Source organism: Ahaetulla prasina, chromosome 4 (genome assembly GCF_028640845.1).
Source record: "Ahaetulla prasina isolate Xishuangbanna chromosome 4, ASM2864084v1, whole genome shotgun sequence".
NCBI classification, from domain to species: domain Eukaryota; kingdom Metazoa; phylum Chordata; class Lepidosauria; order Squamata; family Colubridae; genus Ahaetulla; species Ahaetulla prasina.
This window is the reverse complement of record NC_080542.1, coordinates 85541428-85564332: the sequence shown is the minus strand read 5'-3', so window position 1 is coordinate 85564332 and position 22905 is coordinate 85541428. Positions and strand designations below refer to the sequence as shown.

At 43.8% G+C, this 22905-nt stretch overlaps 1 protein-coding gene across 1 annotated transcript in view; it reads left to right on the top strand.

The window, feature by feature from the left end:
• FYCO1 (FYVE and coiled-coil domain autophagy adaptor 1) overlaps positions 1–22905 on the top strand; it is a 238226-nt gene that overhangs the window by 43052 nt on the left and 172269 nt on the right. The window contains exons 3-4 of the mRNA XM_058183372.1: positions 229–335; positions 1263–1388. Of these exons, the coding sequence (XP_058039355.1) occupies positions 229–335; positions 1263–1388 (233 nt within the window). The remainder of the gene's footprint in view (positions 1–228; positions 336–1262; positions 1389–22905) is intronic.

Here is a 22905-nt window from a genome sequence, read left to right as displayed (position 1 = left end):
TAAATAAAGTAGGCCTAATACTATATTAATTTATATTTTGATTAAATTGTAATATGTAATATGTAAAATGTAAATAACATTTGTGTTTTTCTCAGTGTGATATTTTGTTTTATACTAGCTTATGATATTGCCAATTGATCAAGATTTCTCTGAGGAAAAAAGGCAATTGTACAGTCATTCCTTGTTCTTAATTAACTACAAATGGGTGCATTGTGTTCTTTCCAAAAGATGCTGTGACAGAACTGAACAAAGAATTTTTAGAAACAGGAGAACCAATCACAGATGATTGTGTCATCTTGCACAAGTTTTCTTATAAGCTTGAGTACCTCTTGCAGGTAAGGACTCAGAGGAAATTAATATATTATGCAGAATTAATATCAAGTATTGTGAATTTTAAATACCATTTATAGAAAAGCAGAATCAAAAACTGAATAAAAATAAATACAATTTGTTTTGTATTTAAACAAAAAAAAATCTCAGAAATTCAACTGTAAGCAGGAAATGGAAGTTAGAAAATAAAAATACTGTATTTTTCAGAGTATAAGACACATTTTTCCCCCTAAAAGAGGTTGGTGCATCTTATACATTGAATACAGACATTTTTGGCCTACCTAAGCCCCACCCTGCTCATTCTATTTTTGCAAAAAATGGGTCTGTTTTTCGCAAAAACAGGGAGCAGAGAGGGTTTGGGAGGGCTACAGAGTGCTCCTAGGGCTAGGGATAGCAAAAACACCCCTGTTTTTGCCAGCCCCCAGGAGCACTCTGTAGGCCTCCCAAACCCTCTGCACCTTTTTTTGCAAAAACAGCCCCATTTTACCCATTTCTGTGAAAAATGGGGCACGCAGAGGGTTTGGGAGGCCTGCAGAGTGCTCTTGGGGTCCAGGGAGGGCAAAAACCTTTTATTTCTTACTTATCTCTTCGAAATCTTGGTGCATCTTATACACCGGTGCATCTTATAGACCAGTGCCGTCTTATAGTCCGAAAAATACGGTAGCTGCAGGGTCTATTCTCATGGCTACTTTTGTAAAACAACTCCTCATTCTAAAGTTCAACAAAATGAGGCTGATGGCTATTTGAGTGGTTTATTTACAGATCACAAATTGCATTATTAAATCACACATCTCATTTCAAATGATTAATAGGTACAGGTTCCTATACCAAAAAATTAGCTTATATTAATTCATTTAATTCTGACAAATTAGAATCAATGTTTTGTACATCACTGCTTTAAAGGTACCTTTCCCCCCTTTTCTGTTTCAAAGTTTGACCAGAAGGAAAAATCCACCTTACTAGGCAATCCGAAGGACTACTGGGATTATTTTTGTGACTGTCTGGGTAAGGTTAAAGGTGCAAATGATGGGATTCGCTTCGTCAAATCTATTTCAGAAGTAAGTAAAGTACATTGCTTTGTCATTAAAACCATATACCATATTATTCAGAGTATAAGACGCACTCCCCCCCTCCCCCAAAAGTGGATGACAATTTTGGTGTGTCTTGTAGATGGAAAACAGGGCCATTTTTGGGCTCCCGAACCCCCAGCGTGTCATGTTTTTGCCCTTCCCAGGACCCAGAAGCACTCTGCAGGCCAAAAATAGGTGTGTTTTTGGCGAAAACGGGTCATGCAGAGGGTTCGGGAGGCCAAAAATGGGCCTGTTTTTTGGCCTGCAAAGTGCTTCTGGGGGCAGGGGATGGTGAAAACAGGACATGCGGAGGTCAAAAACTATTTTTTCCCTTGTTTTCTTCCTCTAAATCTAGGTGTGTCTTATAGTCTGGTGCAGTTTATAGTCCAAAAAATATGGGTAACTTATTTTTTTGGGAGGCCAATCCAACAATGCATGTGAGGATCATTTTCTGTTTGTCAACAAGTAGATCAACACTAGTTCTTTCAGTGCTTCTTTTTTTCTTCTGCCATATAAGCCAACTTGACAGCTGCTCAGCAAGTTTTGGTATTGAAGCAATGAGTACAATGCACCAATCAATCTTGGCTGGGGAAAAAACTGGAGGGATCAACACTACTACTAACTTTAGTTAACACCAGCATATCCTGATGATCCATATTGAGGGTGAACATATGTCCTTGTGAACATGGGCCCAAATATGGAGGAAAACAACAAGAAAACATAAATTCATAATTTTTTTAAAAAATCCAGTACTATTCCTTTGTGCTTGAAAGTTTTCTATTGAATCGCCACTAATCCTGTCATTATACATTCTGAATAGGTGTGCCATATGTACATTTGTTTTTTCTGATCCATAATGAGCTCCTCAACTTAAGGATCTAGATCATGTTTACTTCCTTCTTCAAAAAACAATCAACAAAAAGGGACTTTTTTTTCTTGGACTTGGCCCAACATGTGTTCAGGGAGTAGAGAAGAAACTAAGTCATACACAAGAATTGAGCATGTTCATTTTAGAGCCTAATCCATTCATTAAAAAAAACTTATGCTACTGGAAATAGCCTTTTTGTTGCCTAATTTAGGTAACTGATCTTGTGGAGAGTTCTGAAGATCTTATGAATGAGTCTAGGAGGGACTGGTTATATTACCAAATCAAGGAAACTATTTTAGTTACATTTGAGTCTATAAATCCTTTTTAAAGAAAAATTAAAAAATTAAATTTAAAAATGTGGTATAGAACTGTAATAACGATACTACAGTAAGATCCTCATATTGGAGTTGACATCTTTCTAGTTTGAATGAATAACCTCACTATATCAGAAAAAAAAATCTAGGAAAGCAGTAACTAATATTTTTATAATATTTTTGCAGTAACTAATATTTATATAATATTTTTGCCTTGCTTTCCCAGCTTCCTATAACTAGTTTTCCGCAAAATCTTACTTCTGACACTAGAAGACTGATTTAGCTGTGATAACTGATTTCTGTCAATAAATCAATCTTCCATGAATTTATCTGCTCATCTTTTAAAGCCCTTTTAGCTATCAGCCACATAAGTTGTCTGTGAATAGGGACCCATTGACCTGATCAAATGGGCACCCTTAACTGGGAGGGCCAATTTCTGCACTCTGATCCCCAGTTTCAGGACCGTGGGTAAGTTAATCAGACATCTAGTGCAGCCTGAGTCTATTAGGGCTTCGAACATGCCCCGAGTCCCTGTTTTTGGGGCTGTGAGATGTATCGGGAAGATGAAAGTGTGGATAGTTTTACTACCATCTGGTTGTTTTCCCCCTTGTCCTCAATGTCATTGGGTTCCGGTGATTGGTCATCGTCAGCTGGAGGTTCCCCCCCTCAGCTGGGTGAGGAGGGACTTTTACAGCCTGGAGGGCCTTTTAGGACGTCGGCGGCACGCCTGGGGCTCCATTCCGGTTATGACCTGGGTGTTGGCTCTGGTTTGGGTTTCGGAGCTGGAGTTGCACAAGCCGACGCAAAGTGGCCTGTCCCTCCGCATCTTTAGGATTTCATCTGGCCTCCAGGGAGGGTTGATCTTGGGGCCGGTTGGGTTACCGCGGCATCCCGTCAGCCAGGTTGTCTCCACTCTGGTCTCTCTATGGGACCCAGTTGCCTCTGCATGTCATTGGTGCACAAACCACAGTCAATCTTCATGGCTATTCAAAACCAGTCAGAGAGTCAGGTGGGAATGTCCCAATAAATGGTGGCTTGGCTAATTTGCTGGTCTAGGCTTTCTCTGAAGAAATGGACTAGAAGCTCCTCCAGCCAGGGTGGTAGCTTTCCCATGACCCTTCTGAACTCATGGATTCTTTAATGGGTTGCCCTCTCTGTTTGAAATTCCAAAACTCATCCTCTCTATATTGATCCTCCTCTGTTGTGCCCGCCAGTGGCCAGCAGAGCTAGCAGTAGATTCAGACAGTGAGGAGGTTGGGGAGGAATGTGGGCCAGTCCTGGAGTATGTCCTCAGCCCTCAGACGATGGCTCTGAGTCAGAGGCAGAGAGGGGGCTAAGGCCATCTGGTTGTTCTTTGCTGTCTCCGGAGTCTCCGGAGTCTGACATCAGTAAGACAGAAGAACAGCGTGAGCCTGTTCCCAGTGTGCGCATGTGCAGAACTGCCAGGAGACAGGAACAATTAAGAAAACAGGGTCGACTTGGGAGTAAGGCTTGGAGATTATTGGCCCCTCACAAAAAATATAAAGAAGTGAACGGGACTTGAGCTTTTGCAGGAGGCAGTTAGTTCATCTGACCTATTCAAGATTTGAACATTCTGTTTATGACTCTGTGCCAAGTTTGGCCATGCCCTGTGTCTGGAAATTAGCTCTTTGGCAGCGTTCCCCATGAGATAGGTGGGTGTTGATAACCTTCCTCTGAAAGACTGTTTATCAAGCTTGCAGACTGTAAATGAAAGTAATTTACAGCCATATGAATTAAAGAGGTTTGCCCAGGACTAAGTTTGTGCTGTTTAAATTCTAAGGAAGCCAAGGTCAGAACATCCTCCACCTCCTCGAATCTGGCTTCTAGCTCTTTCAGGAAATCATTGATGTCCTGCAACTGGGGGGGCGGGGGGGCTCTCCTCCCATGGTGGGCTGCTAGTCATACATTTGCTTCACCCTCTAATCCCATGGCATTGGTGTTCACCCTGGCTCTATGCGATGGGTAGAGGTGTTCATAATAATCTATAATAATAATAATAATAATAATAATAATAATAATAATAATAATAATAATAATAATAATAATAATAATCACCATCATCATCATCATCATCATCTAGATCAAGGGTATCCAAACTTTTTGCAAGGAGGGCCAGAAAATGTGTAGGGGCCGACCATTCAGCCTGACATTATTTGAACCGTTAACATTAAATGAAAATGAGAGGTGTCAGGAAATTGTTATTTGCCTAATTAGTTGGCCAGGCACTATATAAACTAACTGTGTATGTTTGTAGAAAGGCATGATATTGCTTTAAGGCTGTTCTGCATCATGCAAGCATCGTGATTGGTTGAGCTCTGTAGCCAATGTATAAAAGGACTAGTAAATTATGGCTTGTTGGGAATCTACAGGGACGCTACAGCATTGTAAGCTGAAGACATGCTGCAGCTGTATATTTGAGCTTTATGATAGTTGCTTGATCATGGCTAGTTACTGATTCCTCAAGATACTGACTGTTGTGAATTGAACTGTGTTTTGCTGAACTGAAAGAAGACCTTGTTTGTTTGTTTTACAAGTCTACATTGGTAAGAAGACTGACTTACTGACTTTATATGTGTATGACCTGGAATTGTTTTTGGACTATGACTTTGCCTTTTCCCTAAAAGTAAAGGAATATCAAACCCCAGTTTGTCTGCAAGTGACTGTTATTGTATACAACCAGTCTCGATCGTTTTCATGCGTAGGGTACTCTGCTCAACAGTCCACAATCTTAGTTGTGAACCCAGATTACCCTTAACATTGGTTATGGGCCCAGAACACTGAGAGTGGCTGTGACTATACAGTAATATAATTCAGACGGCTGTGTTTGATACAAATAGTCCAGGTGAAGATGGCACAAGAACAGTTGTTCAGCATATCCACGATAACCCGGTTGGATGGATCAAACTATGCATCCTGGTCTGTGAAGTGTAACCTACTTCTACGCAAGGAAGGACTATGGGGCATGGTTAATAATCCACCGGATATAAATGCATGGGATCCAAACTATGAGGAAGATGAAAAGAAAATAGCCAAGTTCAACAGGGATAATGAACGGGCTCTTTGTATAATTGGGCTGACACTGAATGACCAGCAGCTTGTCCATATTCGTGGTGAAAAGTCTGCTGCTAGGTGTTGGAACAATTTGAAGAGGATTTATGTTCGAGATAGTGTAGGTGCACACATACACTTTACACGTAAACTGTTTCAACCTCGGCTTCTGAAAGGTGGAGATATGTTGGCTCATTTGGAGTTTATGACAAAAACCTTCCAAGAGCTACATGAGAAGGAACTCATTTTTTCTGAATTACAACAGGTGTACATTATTCTTTCCTCTTTGAACGAATGTTATGACAACTATGTTTCTTCACTGGAGGTTCTGGCCAGAGATGAACTAATATTGTCGGGCATAACCGGAAGATTGCTGGAAAAGTCCAGAAGAAGGCAGGAAAGAAAACAATTAAGAGAGAAACAACCACAGGAAAAAAAACTGTATTCATCTGTTTATATTGTTAGAAAATATTTTTCTTGTGGGGCTAAGGGTCATATAGCCAAATACTGCAATAAGGGTAAGAAAATGCCTACTCATACCCAAAAAAGGTCTAAAAATGACGTTACTCTAGCTATATCAGGGTTTGCTCCTGGAAACAATGATTTATGGGTAGTTGATAGTGGAGCATCCCAATCAATTACTAGGAGAAAAGAAAGGTTTGTGAAACTGAACAATAGCAAACAATATGTAACATTAGCAAATGGGTGAAAAATGAAAGTGGCTGGTAAAGGTATTGCACATTGTCCATTTATCAATGAGCAGTTGCCAATGATATATATACCGAAACTAAAATACAACCTATTATCTGTTAAAGCCTTAGTACAAGCTGGATTTGTAGTAACCTTTAGGGGTGATAAATGCCTAATAGAAAAGGAAGATAAATGTGTTACCGCAAAATTAGAAAAGGATTTATTCATAACTGAAGGATAATCCAGCTATATAAATGCAAAAGCCTAAGCCTATAGTGGCTAATGCTAACTCAGTTTATGATAAGAAGCCACATGATGAATGTATTCATCTACTTCATCGATGCTTAGCCATACAAATTTCAAAGCATTGAAAAAAACAGTAGCATTATCTGAGGGAATAAGGTTGAAACCATGTGCTAAGTACCTCAATTGTAATGCTTGCAATCAAGAAAAAAGCAAAGTAACCCCAGCAAACTGAATGAACGGATTCAAAACTAAATGACCACTAGAGGTAGTATTTACAGACCTAATTGGACCTAAAAAACCAGTTTAGGGGGAGCCTGCTATATACTGAGCTTAGTTGGTATGGTTTCTGTTACTTGATGAAAACAAAGTCTGAAACATTTCAGCATATGGCAAACTGGCTGAAATTTGTTGAGAGGAAACAGCAACATAAGGTAGTTTGCTTAATAACAGACAATGGTACTGAGAAAATGTTGCAGGAGGCAGGTATTGAACATAAATGTTCTGCCCCTTATAGACTACAACACCATTCTTATGTAGAGCGCAGAGGTCAAACACTGCAAACCATGGCTAGATCTGTTAGCAGATTCTAGTCTACCAGAATCACTTTGGGGTGAAGCCATAATGTGTGCTAACCATGTGTTAAACAATGTAGTAAATTCATCTACTGGTGAATTACCGTTTACACTTTGGCATGGTAGAAAACCAAATCTAAGCTACCGGCATACATTTGGTGCTCCTGCTTGGATTCATATACCATCGCAATTAAGGCGAAAGGGACAACCAAGAGCAAGGAAAATGTTTTTTGTTGGGTATGAATCTAATCATAGATCATTTAGATTTTGGGTGCCAGGTACCACTAGTATTTATTGTAGTGCTAGTGCAAAATTCCTGGAGCATGAAGGGTGGGATAAGCTTGAGCAAGCTAATTACAGAAAGGAGGATAATTTTATTATTTATAACCAATAATACCCCTGAAAATGAAATAGATGAAGTAGAATCTATTATAAAAGAAGAAGAAAGTTTAGGGGAGGAATTAGATGCAAGACCAGTTATGAGTCCTGTATTACCTAGAAGATCTACAAGGGTAAGGCGTTCACCCGATAAGGTATCAAGCGAATGTTGTTTGTTAAATAAATATAGAATCTTCTAACTATAATGATACTAGGATGTATCCTGAAAAGGATCAATTAGCTTGGAAGGAAGCTATGGATAAAGAACTGAATTCATTAACAGAGTTAGGTATGTATTAAAATGTTAAGTTACCATCAGGAGAACAGTTAATTGGTTGTTGATGGATTTATAAATTAAAGAATAGAATAGAATAGAATAGAATAGAATAGAATAGAATAGAATAGAATAGAATAGAATAGAATTTTTTATTGGCCAAGTGTGATTGGACACACAAGGAATTTGTCTTGGTGCATATGCTCTCAGTGTACATAAAAGAAAAGATACCTTCATCAAGGTACAACATTTACAATACAATTGATGGTCAATATATCAATATAAATCATAAGGATTGCCAACAACAAAGTTAGTCATACAGTCATAAGTGGAAAGAGATTGGTGATTGGAACGATGAGAAGATTAATAGTAGTGCAGATTTAGTAAATAGTTTGACAGTGTTGAAAGAATTATTTGTTTAGCAGAGTGATGGCCTTCAGGGAAAAAACTGTTCTTGTGTCTTGTTATGGTGTGCAGTGCTCTATAGCAGGGGTGTCCAAACTACGGCCCGCGGGCCAACTGCGGCCCGCGGGTCAGTTTTTATTGGCCCACAGCAAATTCTCGGTGGACAGTGGGGTGCGGCCCCCGTCCTGGCCCCCAAGGAAGCCGCCGCTCGCCCGGTTGCAGATGCGGGGAAGCTCCGCTGAGGCAACCCCCGCCCACCCGGGGCTGCGGGCTGGCCATTCCGCCACTGGGCTGTAGGGGGCGCCCGGGACGCCCACGGCTGCAGCCCGGCCCACCAGACAGAGAAGGAGGCGGGCGGCAGAGCTGCCAGCGCTGCTCCGGGCGCCCTCAGCTCGCGGCGCCGCGCAGGTAGGCTCTCCGGGCGGGTCGGCAGAGCAGGGCTGGACGGGCGGGGGAGCGGAGCGGAGGAGGATGGGAGGGTCGAGCTGCTGAGTGGGCCCCGCTGCCAGGGCTGCCGAGGGTCCGGGTGGGAACGGGACGCTTCTGCTCCCCGGAGAACCTCCGGGCGGGGGGCAGCGAAGGCGGGTTGTCCCTCTCCAGCCACTGCCTCCCCCCCTCCCCCGGCGATGCAGCTCAGTTGGTGGGAATCCCTCGACGCCTGGTGAGGGGGGGCGCAGCTGAGTTGGGGCCTTGTCCGGGAAGCTGAGTGACCAAGGAGGCTCTGGGAGAGAGCCGAAGAGACCCACCCCACCCCACCCCACCCCCCGTAGTGTTGCCACAGCTGGGGAAGATGGCAACGTCCTGGGATGCTGGGATGCCCAAGGGGGATGAAGCCCTTCCTCGCAAAGAGTCTTTGGGGCCCAAGGCAGCTTGGCCGGCCGGTGGCCCCTGTGCCCCATGGGGCATTGCCAGGGTCGTTCCTCCAAGGGGCCAAAGCCTCCTGGCTGACCCACAAGGCCCTCGGAGGGGGAGAACAGCCGGCCTTCCTAGCACAGCGCTGCCTCTTCCCAAAAGGGAAGTTTTTTTGTTTGTTTGCCTTTGAAGGTGTCTCTCACCCGCTTGGCTTGTTTCTGTTTCATTTTGTCTGCCTCTGAGAAGGACTGGCTGGCTGCAAAACTCTTGTGGCTTGAGGCTATTGTGCGCACTCTGTACATGGGCCCCAGCTGCCCCTCGGAGCAGCTTCAAAGCCCTTTGGGGGCTCTGCTCCCAAACCTGTGCCCAAACCGAGGGACCCTTGGGGGCTTCTTTGCATGCTGCAGGATCTCCCAGCGTGACAGTTTTGCACCCTGCAGACTGATAGAAAGCAGCTGGGACTCCCCTGGCGGAAAAGAAGAAGACCAGCATCGAGAAACAGGTGAGGGCGGCGAGGGGCCGAACAGCGTTGGTGGGGGGAAGTGTGCAGAATGTCTCCAGACAAAAACTATATCGCACTTTTGACCAGTCCTCACACTTATGACCGGTCATCATTTATGCCTGTTGCAGCATTTTGTGCATAGGGACTACTCAGAGGGCTGGAAAAGTTATTTTTGTCCTGTCCTCACACTTTTGACTGGTCCTCACACCTACAACTATCTTTACATTTTGCACCCTATCTTGTAACCGTGGTGAAGAGAAGCAGTTGTGAAATGAGTGATATGGTTGTTAAAAATGCTGCAATGGGCATAAATGTGAGGATGGTCATAAGTGTGAGGATTGGTCAAAAATTACTTTTTTTAGCCCTCTGAGTAGTTTCTATGCCCATAGCCACATCCACTCAGTCACATGAGCAGTTAGCCACGCCCACCAGTCACATGACCACCAAGCCACACCCCAAAATAAGCCACGCCCAAAGAACTGGTACAAAAAAAATTACACCCCCCCCCGTGGCCCGGGCCTTGGCTTATTTTTCTGTATTTGGCCCTCACTCAAAAAAGTTTGGACACCCCTGCTCTATAGCATCGTTCTGAGGGTAGGAATTGAAACAGTTTATGTCCTAGATGTGAGGGATCTGTAAATATTTTCACGGCCCTCTTCTTGATTCATGCAGTATACAGGTCCTCAATGGAAGGCAGGTTGGTAGCAATTATTTTTTCTGCAGTTCTAATTATCCTCTGAAGTCTGTGTCTTTCTTGTTGGGTTGCAGAACCAAACCAGACAGTTATAGAGGTACAAATGACAGACTCAATAATTCCTCTGTAGAACTGAATCAGCAGCTCCTTGGGCAGTTTGAGCTTACTGAGTTGGCACAGAAAGAACATTTTTTTTTGTCCTTTTTTGATGATGTTTTTGATGTTAGCTATCCATTTTAGATCTTGCGATACGATAGAACCTAGAAATTTAAAGGTTTCTACTGTTGATACTGTGTTGTCTAGTATTGTGAGAGGTGGAAGTATTGAAGGGTTTCTCCTAAAGTCTACCACCATTTCTATGGTTTTGAGTGTGTTCAGTTCCAGATTATTTTGGTTGCACCACAAGGCTAGTCGTTCGACCTCTCGTCTATATGCGGATTCGTCATTGTCTCGAATGAGACCAATCACTGTTGTGTCATCTGCGAACTTCAGTAGCTTAACAGATGGATCGTTGGAGATGCAGTCATTGGTATACAGAGAGAAGTGGGGAGAGCACACAGCCTTGGGGGGATCCCTGTGCTAATTGTACAGGTATTTGATGTGATCTTTCTTAGCTTCACCTGCTGCTTCCTGTTTGTTAGGAAGCTTGTGATCCACTTACAAGTCTGTTCCGGTACCTGTAGCTGATTTAGCTTAGTTAGAAGAATGTCTGGAATGATGGTATTTAATGCTGAATTAAAATCTACAAAAAGGACCCTTGCATAGGTCTTTGGAGACTCAAGATGTTGTAGGATGTAGTGCAGAGCTATATTAACAGCATCATCTCTTGATCTGTTTGCTCGGTATGCAAATTGCAAGGCGTCTAACAGCGGATCCGTGATGGTTTTCAAGTAGGAAAGCACTAGCCTTTCAAAGGTTTTCATGACTACAGATGTTAAAGACCAGTGCTGATGGAACTGTAACCCATAAAGCACGATTAGTTGCTCAGGGCTTTGCTCAGTCTGATAAAGATTATGATGAAGTTTTTGCTCCCAGTTTGAGAGCAACCACATTGAGAGCAATATTCGTGTGGGCAACGAAAAATGAATATCAGATCACTCATATAGATGTTGAGATAGCATATTTACATGCACCTTTACATCATGATATCTATATGAAAAAACCATTAGGTATTAGAACAGATGGGCGAACTGATTGCTGGAAATTAAAAAAGAGTCTTTATGGTTTGAAGCAATCAGGATTTGAATGGAATAAATATATAGTGAAAGAATTAAATGCCATAGGTTTTAAAGCAAGTATAGCGGACAAATGTCTCTTTAAACGAGAGAAAGATGGTTTGGTTTCATTTTTACTCTTATTTACAGATGATATTGCCATTATAACTAAAACTGAAAAAGAAGCAAGAGAACTTATTGTTTTGTTGCAGAAGAAATTCAAAATACGAAATCTTGGCAATATTAAACACTATTTAGGTCTCGATATTGAGAAAACAACTAGAGGATACAAACTGTCCCAATCTAGTAAAATTAGTCAATTACTAAAATGTTACAATATGGAACTGTGTAAACCAGCAAAAACACCTATGAGTCAGGATTTTAAACACAGTGATATACAAAGTCCTATATTCAGCAGGGAGATTTATCAATCCTTGATAAGTAGTTTATCTTACATTAGTGCCGGGCCTCTTACATCTGCACCGGGCCTCTGACCCGGCGCAGATCTCAATTGGCCCCTTGGTTCTCTGAGGAGCTGAGAGAGATGAAACGCCGGAGAAGACGCCTAGAGAGTACCTGGAGGTCCAGCCGTTCCGAGGCTGATCGGACACTAGTTAGGTCTTTTTCGAAGACCTACCTAGTGGCACTTACGTTTCCACCCTCATTGCATTGGCAGATAACCGCCCGGCCGCCCCGTTTCAGGTGACCCGCTTTCTCCTACATCAGGAAGGGCGGGATGACCCCTTGCAGGGACGTGCCGAGAAGTTTAGTGGTTATCTATATGATAAAATCGTTCAGCTTCGGGATAGTTTGGACGAAAATTGCGATGATTTATTTATTTATTTATTTATTTATTTTATTATTCGAATTTATATACCGCCCTATCTCCCAAAGGACTCAGGGCAGTTCACAGGCATATAAAAACATCAATATACAAATTAAAATAGTCATTAAAAAACTTATTCTAATGCCCCAATTATTAAAATGGAAATATAAATATTAAAACCAATTTAAAACCCCTATAAATTTAAAATCTAAGCCAGTCCTGCACAGATGAATAAATGTGTCTTGCGCTCGCGACGGAAGGTTCGGAGGTCCGGAAGTTGACGGAGTCCTGGGGGGAGTTCGTTCCAGAGGGCGGGAGCCCCCACAGAGAAGGCCCTTCCCCTGGGCGTCGCCAGACGACACTGCCTAGCTGACGGCACCCTGAGGAGTCCCTCTCTGTGAGAGCGCACGGGTCGGTGAGAGGTATCTGGTCGCAGTAGGCGGTCCCGTAGATAACCCGGCCCTATGCCATGGAGCGCTTTGAAGGTGGTCACCAAAACCTTGAAGCGCACCCGGAAGGCCACAGGTAGCCAGTGCAGCCTGCACAGGATGGGTGTTATGCGGGAGCCACGAGGGGCTCCATCTATAACCCGCGCAGCCGCATTCTGGACTAACTGCAGCCTCCGGATGCCCTTCAAGGGGAGCCCCATGTAGAGAGCGTTGCAGTAATCCAGGCGAGACGTCACGAGAGCGTGATCCAAGTGAGATGACGGAGACATGTCTTGTTGAGGTTGTTTAGGATGAGTTTGATTCTGTGGCTCCCGAGGACGTGGACAGGCTACTGGGGAGGTTACATGCCACTACATTTTACTGGACCTGTGTCCCTCCTGGCTGGTGCTGGCCACTCAGGAGGTGACACGAGGCTGGCTCCAGGGAATTATAAATGCTTCATTGTTGGAAGGGGTTTTCCCCGCTGCCTTGAAAGAGGCGGTGGTGAGACCCCTCCTCAAGAAGCCTTCCCTGGACCCAGCTAGTTTGGGAAATTATCGTCCAGTCTCCAACCTTCGCTTTGTGGTGAAGGTTGTTGAGAGTGTGGTGGCATGGCAGCTTCCCCGGTACCTGGATGAAGCTGTCTATCTAGACCCGTTCCAGTCCGGCTTCCCGTCCGGATATAGTACGGAGACAGCTTTGGTCGCGTTGGTGGATGACCTCTGGAGGGCCAGGGATAGGGATTGTTCCTCTGCCCTGGTCCTGTTAGATCTCTCAGCGGCTTTTGATACCATCGACCATGGTATCCTGCTGCACCAGTTGGAGAGCTTGGGAGTGGGAGGCACCGTTTATCGGTGGTTCTCCTCCTATCTCTCTGACCGGTCGCAGGAGGGCAGAGATCGACTGCGAGGCGCCTTACTTGTGGGGTGCCTCAGGGGTCAATTCTTTTGCCTCTCCTGTTCAACATCTATATAAAGCTGTTGGGCGAGGTCATCAGTGGCTTTGGGGTGAGTTACCAGCTGTACGCTGACGATACGCAGCTGTACTTTTCCACCCCGGGCCACCCTAATGAAACTGTCGAAGTGCTGTCCCGGTGCCTGGAAGCCGTGCGGGTCTGGATGGGGAGAAACAGACTCAAGCTCAATTCCTCCAAGACGGAGTGGCTGTGGATGCCGGCACCCCGGTACAGTCAGCTGCAACCGTGGCTGACTGTTGGGGGCGAGTCATTGGCCCCAACAGAAAGGGTGCGCAATTTGGGCGTTCTCCTGGATGGACGGCTGTCATTTGAAGATCATTTGGCGGCCGTCTCCAGGAGACCTTTTTACCAAGTCCGCTTGGTTCGCCAGTTGCGCCCCTTTCTTGACCGGGATGCCTTATGCACGGTCACTCACGCTCTTGTCACTTCTCGTTTGGATTATTGCAATGCTCTCTACATGGGGCTACCCTTGAAGTGCACTCGGAGGCTTCAGTTAGTTCAGAATGCAGCTTCGCGGGTGATGGAGGGAGCCACCAGTTGCTCCTCTGTAACACCGCTCCTGCGCAGTCTGCACTGGCTACCTGTGGTCTTTCGGGTGCGCTTCAAGGTTTTGGTTACCACCTTTAAAGCGCTCCATGGCTTAGGGCCCGGGTACTTACGGGACCACCTGCTGTTACCTTATGCCTCCCACCGACCCGTACGCTCACACAGAGAGGGTCTTTTCAGGGTGCTGTCCGCCAAGCAATGTCGGCTGGCGGCCCCCAGGGGAAGGGCCTTCTCTGTTGGAGCACAAATGGCTGGTAGGTGGGAGGTATCATACCATTTGGAAACCCGCCCTTATTGAGAAACGAGTCCCTAACACGAGGAATGACACCAGACCCACACTCACGAGGTCCACACAGGATGTCACCACCGCACATCCACCCAGAAAGCAGACCCAAACCCACACTGATCAGGAAGCACGACCAAGGACCAGAAGCCAGACCGCAGCTGCAACATTAGCCATTTCAAACCCCTCCAATCCATACATGCAGCAGACTGACACCCACTATGAAGATGTAGCACGACCACGACCACGAAGCCAAACAACAGCAATGCAGCTCACCAGCTCAAATCCCCCTGCAACTGAGACTAATCTGAGCACAACCAAGCCCCCACCCAAAGAGGACACACCCCCATCCAATCAGAGCACAAAAAAACCCCCATCCAATCAGAGCACAGCCAAACTCCCACCCAATCAGTTCAAACCCCCACTAGCAGTTAAAAAGGAAGAAACAGCTGCAATCACACATTGCTCCCAGAAGCACGAAGCTGAAGACTGAAGATGACGAATGAGACTTCGTCGAAACGTCGCTAAGACACTTCCAATTTTACGCGGGAGAAAACCCGAATAACCAAAGACCTACATACAAACACCCGCGAAAACCTCAGAAAACATATATGTATATGCATATATATATCTTTGGTTGTTCGGGTTTTCTCCCGTGTAAAATTGGAAGTGTCTTGGCGACGTTTCGACGAAGTCTCATTTGTCAGCTTTGTGCTTCTGGGAGCAATGTGTGATCGCAGCTGTTTCTTTCTTTTTAACTGCTAGTGGGGGTTTGAACTGATTGGGTGGGAGCTTGGCTGTGCTCTGATTAGACCCAAACAGGACACACCCCCAGCCAATCAGAGCACAAAAAACAAAACAAAAAACCCCATCTAATCAGAGCACAGCCAAGCTCCCACCCAATCAGTTCAAACCCCCACTAGCAGTTAAAAAGGAAGAAACAGCTGCAATCACACATTGCTCCCAGAAGCACGAAGCTGAAGCCTGAAGATGACGTTCAAGACTTTGTCAAAACGTTGCCAAGACACTTCCAATTTTATGCGGGAGAAAACCTGAATAACCAAAGACCTACATATATATATATATAATCAATTTTTCATCCGTCCCCATTAAAATTTTGTCCACTGCTGTTTGTTCTTTGTTTACACTCCATAAATTTAACATCTTTTTTGTGCCTTCCTTGGATCTGCAAATATGGACACCAAGATAAGTCCAACCCCTGATTCTGCAATTGTTGGTTAGATTTAAGATCTCCCCTTTCATCTAAAATGTCCTTGTAACATAGAATTTTCTCCCAATTTATAAGATTTGGATATATTATTGCCTCCATTAGAGAGAGCCAGACTGGTACTTCCCTATAGTGTTGTAGTTTAATTTTTTCCCAAATCTTAAGTAACATGTTCCTCACATAATGCCTCTGGAAATATTTATGTGCCATATTTCTGCCATACCAGAGAAAGGCATGCCAGCCTAATTGTAAGTCATGCCCTTCTAGTAATAATAGTCTTCTGTTATTCAAATTTACCCAATCTTTTAGCCAGGTGAGAGCTGCAGCCTGGTAATATAATTCCCAGTCTGGGAACCCAAAACCACCATTATTCCTAGAATCCTGTAATACTTTCAATTTTATTCTCGATTTTTCCCCTTGCCAAATACATTGCGGAGTCATTTTATTTAGTTAATCAAAAAAAATATTTTCTAATTTTACTGGTATGGTTTGAAATAGAAAGTAGTTTTGGTAATATGTTCATTTTTACCACTGTAATTCTCTCTATCATTGATAACTGTACATTCTTCCACCTTTCCAAATCTGTTTTAATTTATTGTATCAGCTTTGTATAGTTGTCCTCTTTGATTGTGCCATTCCTAGGTATTAAGAAAATATCAAGGTATTTAACTTTTTTTTCTATCTGAAAGTCAATTTTCTCTGTCAATTCCTTTTTCTGTTTGTTGGTGAGATTTTTAACTAATATCTTGGTTTTATCTTTATTTATTTTTATTCCATATTCCTCAATATTCTTTATCAATTAGGGCCAGTTTCTATGGGTTCTTCTAATATAAACACTAAATCATCAGCGAAAGCTTGGAGTTTGTTTGTTTATTTATTTATTTATTTTTGTCACAAAAATATACATAAGCATCACACAAAATGGTTATATAGTATATAAACATATATATGAGGAAATATGAGGAAGTATAAGCATATATGTATAAGAATAAAAAAACAATAAGACAGGAACGGTAGGCACTTTTGTGCTCTTATGCACGCCCTTTATAGTCCTCTTAGGAATGGGGTGAGGTCAATGGTAGAAAGTTTTTGGTTAAAGCTTTTGGGATTATTAGAAGAGACCACAGAGTCAGGTAATGTGTTCCAAGCACTGATAACTCTGTTACAGAAGTCATATTTTCTGCAATCTAGATTGAAGCGGTTAACATTAAGTTTAAATCTATTGGTTGCTCTTGTATTATTGTAATTGAAGCTGAAGTAGTCTTTAACAGGAAGGACATTACAATAGATGATTCTATGAGTTAAACTTAGGTCTTGTCGAAGGTGACTGTCGTGTCCCCCTCCCACTCCGACGACTGGGTCTAGGAAGTCCGTATCAAGCGTGGCCACAAAGCCTCTGCAGCTTTGCCAAATTCCTTTCAGATTTCTCAGGGCAGGCAGGAATCCAAGTTGTGACTTCAGCAAACTAAATGAGACTTTGCTTGACTCAAAGTTGCTTGACTCAAGCAGGTCCTTTATATAGGCTGTGGGGTATGGCTCCATGACTCAGCACTTATCCAGGCCTGCCCCTCCCTTCCTTCTGCTGACATTGCCTCTCAGATCTCCGGAAGCGAGGATCTTCCCACTTTAAATTGCTTTCTGCTGTTTGAGAAAGGGAGGGGTCAGAAGGCGTAGGCCTGAGCAATTCCAATCCGTGGCTGTCTTCCTCTAATGGCTGAGCCAAAGGAACATGCCGCATTAGTGAGGTTTGTTTGTTCATTCCTGACATCCTGTCCAGGCATGGGGCCAGGGCCGGGGGCTGGAGGCATGACAGGCCATTCATCTTCATTATCAGACTCTGAATCTGATAGCAGGCCTGGGAGGAGAGGGGAGGGGCCCGGCTGAGGAGAGGAAGGAGGACGAGGCACAACAGCGACTGAGTTATAAGTTTTCTAAACTTATGATTTCAAGTCTGGTGGGATAAGGTATTTTGTTGTTTTCAGAGGAGTGGTGAACTCTTCTTGTAAAATATTTCTGGACACGTTCGATTGTATTGATGTCAGGGTTCCAGACAGGCGAGCTGTATTCAAGGATTGGCCTAGCAAATGTTTTATATGCTCTGGTTAGTAGTGTAGTGTTTTTGGAAAAGAAGCTACACAAGATTAGGTTTACAACTCTTAGAGCCTTTTTATGCTATGTAGTTGCAGTGAACTTTGGCACTTAGATCATTTGATATAAAAACTCCAAGGTCTTTAACAGGGTGGGGGTCATCTGTAAAGTAATGTCCATCAAGCATGTACTTAGTGTTCGGGTTCTTTTTTCCAATACATAAGACTGAGCATTTGCTGGTTGAAATTTGGAGTTGCCAAGCTTTAGAACAAGCGGTTAGAAGATCGAGGTCTTTTTGAATGGTAGATGTATCGTCGGTGGTGTTAAATAGTTTGACATCGTCAGCAAAGAGAACACAATTACTTGAGATATGGTCACAAAGATCATTAATGTATAGTATGAAGAGTGTTGGTCCAAGAACGCTACCTTGAGGAACGCCACTCTTGACAGGAACAGGATTTGATAGAGCATTGCCAATTTTAACCACTTGTTTTCTGTTAGACAGAAAAGCAGATATCCAATTGTGAAGGGGTCCTGAAATGCCATAGGATTTTAGTTTTAGGAGGAGTGTATCATGTACTACTGAGTCAAAAGCTTTGCAGAAGTCTATGTAGATACATCTATTGCTTTGCCTTGATCAAGATTTGTAGTCCATATGTTTTTGCAGTGGAGAAGTTGTAGGTTACATGATAATTTTTTTCTGAAACCAAATTGTTTATTAGAGAGTACGTTGTTTATTTCTAAGTGGAAGGTAATGGATTGGTTGATTATTGTTTCCATTTCTTTGCAGGTGACGCAGCATAGAGAGATGGTCTGTAATTTTCAACTAAGCTGGGGTCTCCTTTTTTGAAGATTGGGATGTCTGTGGCTAGTGACCAAAGTTTGGGAAGGGAACTTGTTGTGAAAGCTTTATCAAAGATTATGCTTAGGGGTTCTGCTATATTAGTGGAAAGTTTTTTTAAGAAGTATGCACATAGTCTGTCAGGTCCAATAGATAGAGATGGTTTCAAGTTATGAAGAGCTTTCCCAACATTATCTTCTGTGAAATCTGTATGTGTTGTTTTCATACTCATTGCTGGTACGATTTGGGAATGTCGGATATGTGTCATCACTGTTCACAAAAACTGAGTCAAAGAATGTGTTAAAGAGGTTTGCTTTAACTGTTTCATCATTGCATTCTTTGCCGTTAGAATCTTTTAGTGGTGGGATGGATCTTGAGTCTTTAAGTTTATTATTCACAAAAGTATAAAAGGCGCAATTGGAATTTGTGCACAGAAGGTTCTCTTCCTGCTTGGTGTGGTAATTTGTGCATTCAGTTTTTATTTGGTTTCATATATTTCTGTAGCAGTTTTTGAAATTTGCTACATAGCCCTTTTTTTGTTTCTTCTCCAGAGGGATTTTTTTTGGATTGAAGCTTTTTTATTGATATGGGTAATTTGCTTTTCCTGATCTTGATGGTCGTACGTTTCATTTCTAATTTCCATTCCTTTTATTTATTTATTTATTTATTTATTTATTTATTTATTTATTTATTTATTTATTTATTTATTTTTCGCATTTTTATACCGCCCTATCTCCCTAGGGACTCAGGGCGGTTTACAGCCAGATAAAACATACATATAAATACAAAATAAAACATCAATTAAAAAACTTATTAAATAAGGCCGAATATTTAAAAATAGCAATACAAATAATAAAACCCCATTAAAACCAAATTCAAAATTTAAAATTCTAGTCCAGTCCTGCGCAGATAAATAGATGTGTCTTAAGCTCGCGGCGAAAGGTTCAAAGGTCAGGAAGTTGGCAGAGTCCTGGGGGAAGTTCGTTCCAGAGGGTGGGAGCCCCCACAGAGAAGGCCCCTCCCCTGGGTGTCGCCGGCCGGCACTGCCTGGTCGATGGCACCCTGAGGAGTCCCTCTCTGTGAGAGCGCACGGGTCAGTGAGAGGCATTCGGTGGCAGCAGACGGTCCCGTAAGTAACCCGGCCCTAAGCCATGGAGCGCTTTGAAAATAGTTACCAGAACCTTGAAGCGCACCCGGAAGGCCACAGGTAGCCAGTGCAGTCTGCGCAGGAGAGGTGTCACATGGGAGCCACGAGGGGCTCCCTCTATCACCCGCGCAGCTGCATTCTGAACTAACTGGAGCCTCCGGGTGCTCCTCAAGGGGAACCCCATGTAGAGAGCATTGCAGTAATCCAGACGAGATGTCACGAGAGCATGAGTGACCGGGCATAGGGCATCCCGGTCTAGAAAGGGGCGCAACTGGCGAACCAGGCGGTAAAAAGCTCTCCTGGAGATGGCCGTCAAACGATCTTCAAAGGACAGCCGTCCATCCAGGAGAACGCCCAAGTTGCGCACCCTCTCCATTGGGGCCAATAACTCGCCCCCAACAATCAGCCGTGGCTGCAGCTGACTGTACCGCGATGCCGGCATCCACAGCCACTCCGTCTTGGAGGGATTGAGCTTGAGCCTGTTTCTCCCCATCCAGACCCGTACGGCTTCCAGGCACCGGAACAGCACTTTGATAGCTTCATTGGGGTGGCCCGGTGTGGAGAAGTACAGCTGAGTATCATCAGCGTACAGCTGGTACCTCACACCGAAGCCACTGATGATCTCACCCAGCGGCTTCATATAGATGTTGAACAGGAGGGGCGAGAGAATTGACCCCTGCGGCACCCCATAAGTGAGGCGCCTCGGGGCTGACCTCTGCCCCCCTGTCAACACCGTCTGCGATTGATCAGAGAGATAGGAGGAGAACCACCGATAAACGGTTCCTCCCACCCCCAATCCCTCCAACCGGTGCAGCAGGATACCATGGTCGATGGTATCAAAAGCCGCTGAGAGGTCTAATAGGACCAAGGCAGAGGAATAACCCCTATCCCTGGCCCTCCAGAGATCATCCACCAACGCGACCAAAGCCGTCTTAGTGCTGTATCTGGGCCGAAAGCCGGACTGGAACGGGTCTAGATAGACAGTTTCATCCAGGTACCGGAGTAATTGACATGCCACCACACTCTCTACAACCTTTGCCGCGAAGCGAAGGTTGGAGACCGGATGATAATTACCTAATTCAGCTGGGTCCAGGGAAGGCTTCTTGAGGAGAGGAAAGACCCCCTCCAGCAAAGAAGCATTCGTAATCTCCTGGAGCCAGCCTCATGTCACCTCCTGAGTGGCCAGTACCAACCAGGAGGGGCACGGGTCCAGTAAACATGTGGTGGCATTCAACCTACCCAGCAACCTTTCCATGTCCTCGGGAGCCACAGGGTCAAACCCATCCCAAACAATCTCAACAAGACAGCTCTCCGACATCTCACCTGGATCCACCCAATTTTGGTCCAGACCATCGCGAAGCTGAACAATTTTATCGTATAGATAACCACTAAACTCCTCGGCACGACCCTGCAATGGGTCATCCCGCTCCCCCTGTTGAAGGAGAGAGCGAGTCACCCGAAACAGGGCGGCCGGGCGGTTATCTGCTGACGCAATGAGGGAGGAGACGTAGCAACGTCTCGCTTCCCTCAATGCCACTAGGTAGGCCCTATTATGGGACCTAACTAGTGTCCGATCAGCCTCCGAACGACTGGACCTCCAGGAACTCTCTAGGCGTCTTCTCCGGCGTTTCATCCCCCTCAGCTCCTCGGAAAACCAAGGAGCTGGTTGAGACCTACGCCGGGTCAGAGGCCGCAAAGGTACGACACGGTCTAAAGCCCCCGCCGCGGCCCGTTCCCAAGCCGCGACTAGTTCCTCAGCCGTGTCGTGAGCCAGACCCTCAGGAAACGGCCCAAGCTCCGTCCGGAACCTCTCCAGGTCCATCAGGCGCCTGGGACGGAACCAACATATTGGTTCCGTCTCCCTGCGGTGTTGAGTGGCAGTCAGAAAGTCCAGGCGAAGGAGAGAGTGATCTGACCATGACAAAGGTTCAGTGACTAAATCCCTCGTCCAGATCCTTCAACCACTGACCAGAGATGAAAATCAGGTCCAGTGTGCCTCCCCCAATGTGAGTAGGGCCATCAACTACTTGAGTCAGGTCCAAGGCCGTCATGGAAGCCATGAACTCCCGAGCTGCTGTCGATTATCTCTGTATCTTGTCTTATGTTCCTTGTCAATATCTCTAATGTTAAAATGAATAATAATGGGGAGAGGGGACAACCTTCCCTTGTTCCTTTTGGTATACTATAGCTTTCTGCTACATTAACCAATATATTTGCGTTAACCAATATTAACCATTAACCAATATATTTGCGTTCTGTTGAGTGTAAATTGCTTTAATCGTATTCCTAAATTTTCTACCAAATTCCATAAAATTTAATTGTTGCAACATAAATTGCCAACTTATATTGTCAAGTACTTTCTGTGTGTTCTGGAATATTAACACTAGTTGTTTTTCATAATGTATTTCATAATATTCTAGTACATTCATAATTATTCTAACATTATTTTTGATTTGTCTTTTTGGTAAAAACCCATCCTGATCTGGATGAATGAATTCATTTAAAAAGCTTTTTAACCTTTCCACAATTATTGACACGAAGATTTTATAGTCTGCGTTTAGTAAGGAAATCGGTCTATAGTTTTTAATTTGAGTTATATCTGAATCTTCTTTGGGGATCAGGGTAATATAAGCCTCCTTCCATGTATTTGGAATTTTAGCTTCTGTTAACACTTTATTGTAAAGTTCTAGCATTGACAGACTCAAGGTGTCTTTTAATTCTTTACATATTTCTACTGATAGACCATCTGGTCCCAGGTTTTTGTTTTTGTTTTTATTGTGTTCATTAACTCTATCATTATTATTCTTTCCTCCAGCCTATTCTTAACCGTTTCTGAAATTTTAGGCAAATTGGCTTTCTCCAGATATTGTATTTATCAGCTTCATATAATTTCTCATAAATATATCTCTTTTCTTTTCAAGTTGGCTATTATGCCTTCCTTGTCCTGTAGTTTTATTATCCAATTCTTTTTTTCTTTCTTCAGTCTATAGGCTAACCACCTTCCAAGTTTATTGGTATTTTCAAAGAAATTTTGTTTTGTTCCAGTTCCTCCTTTCCTATAAGA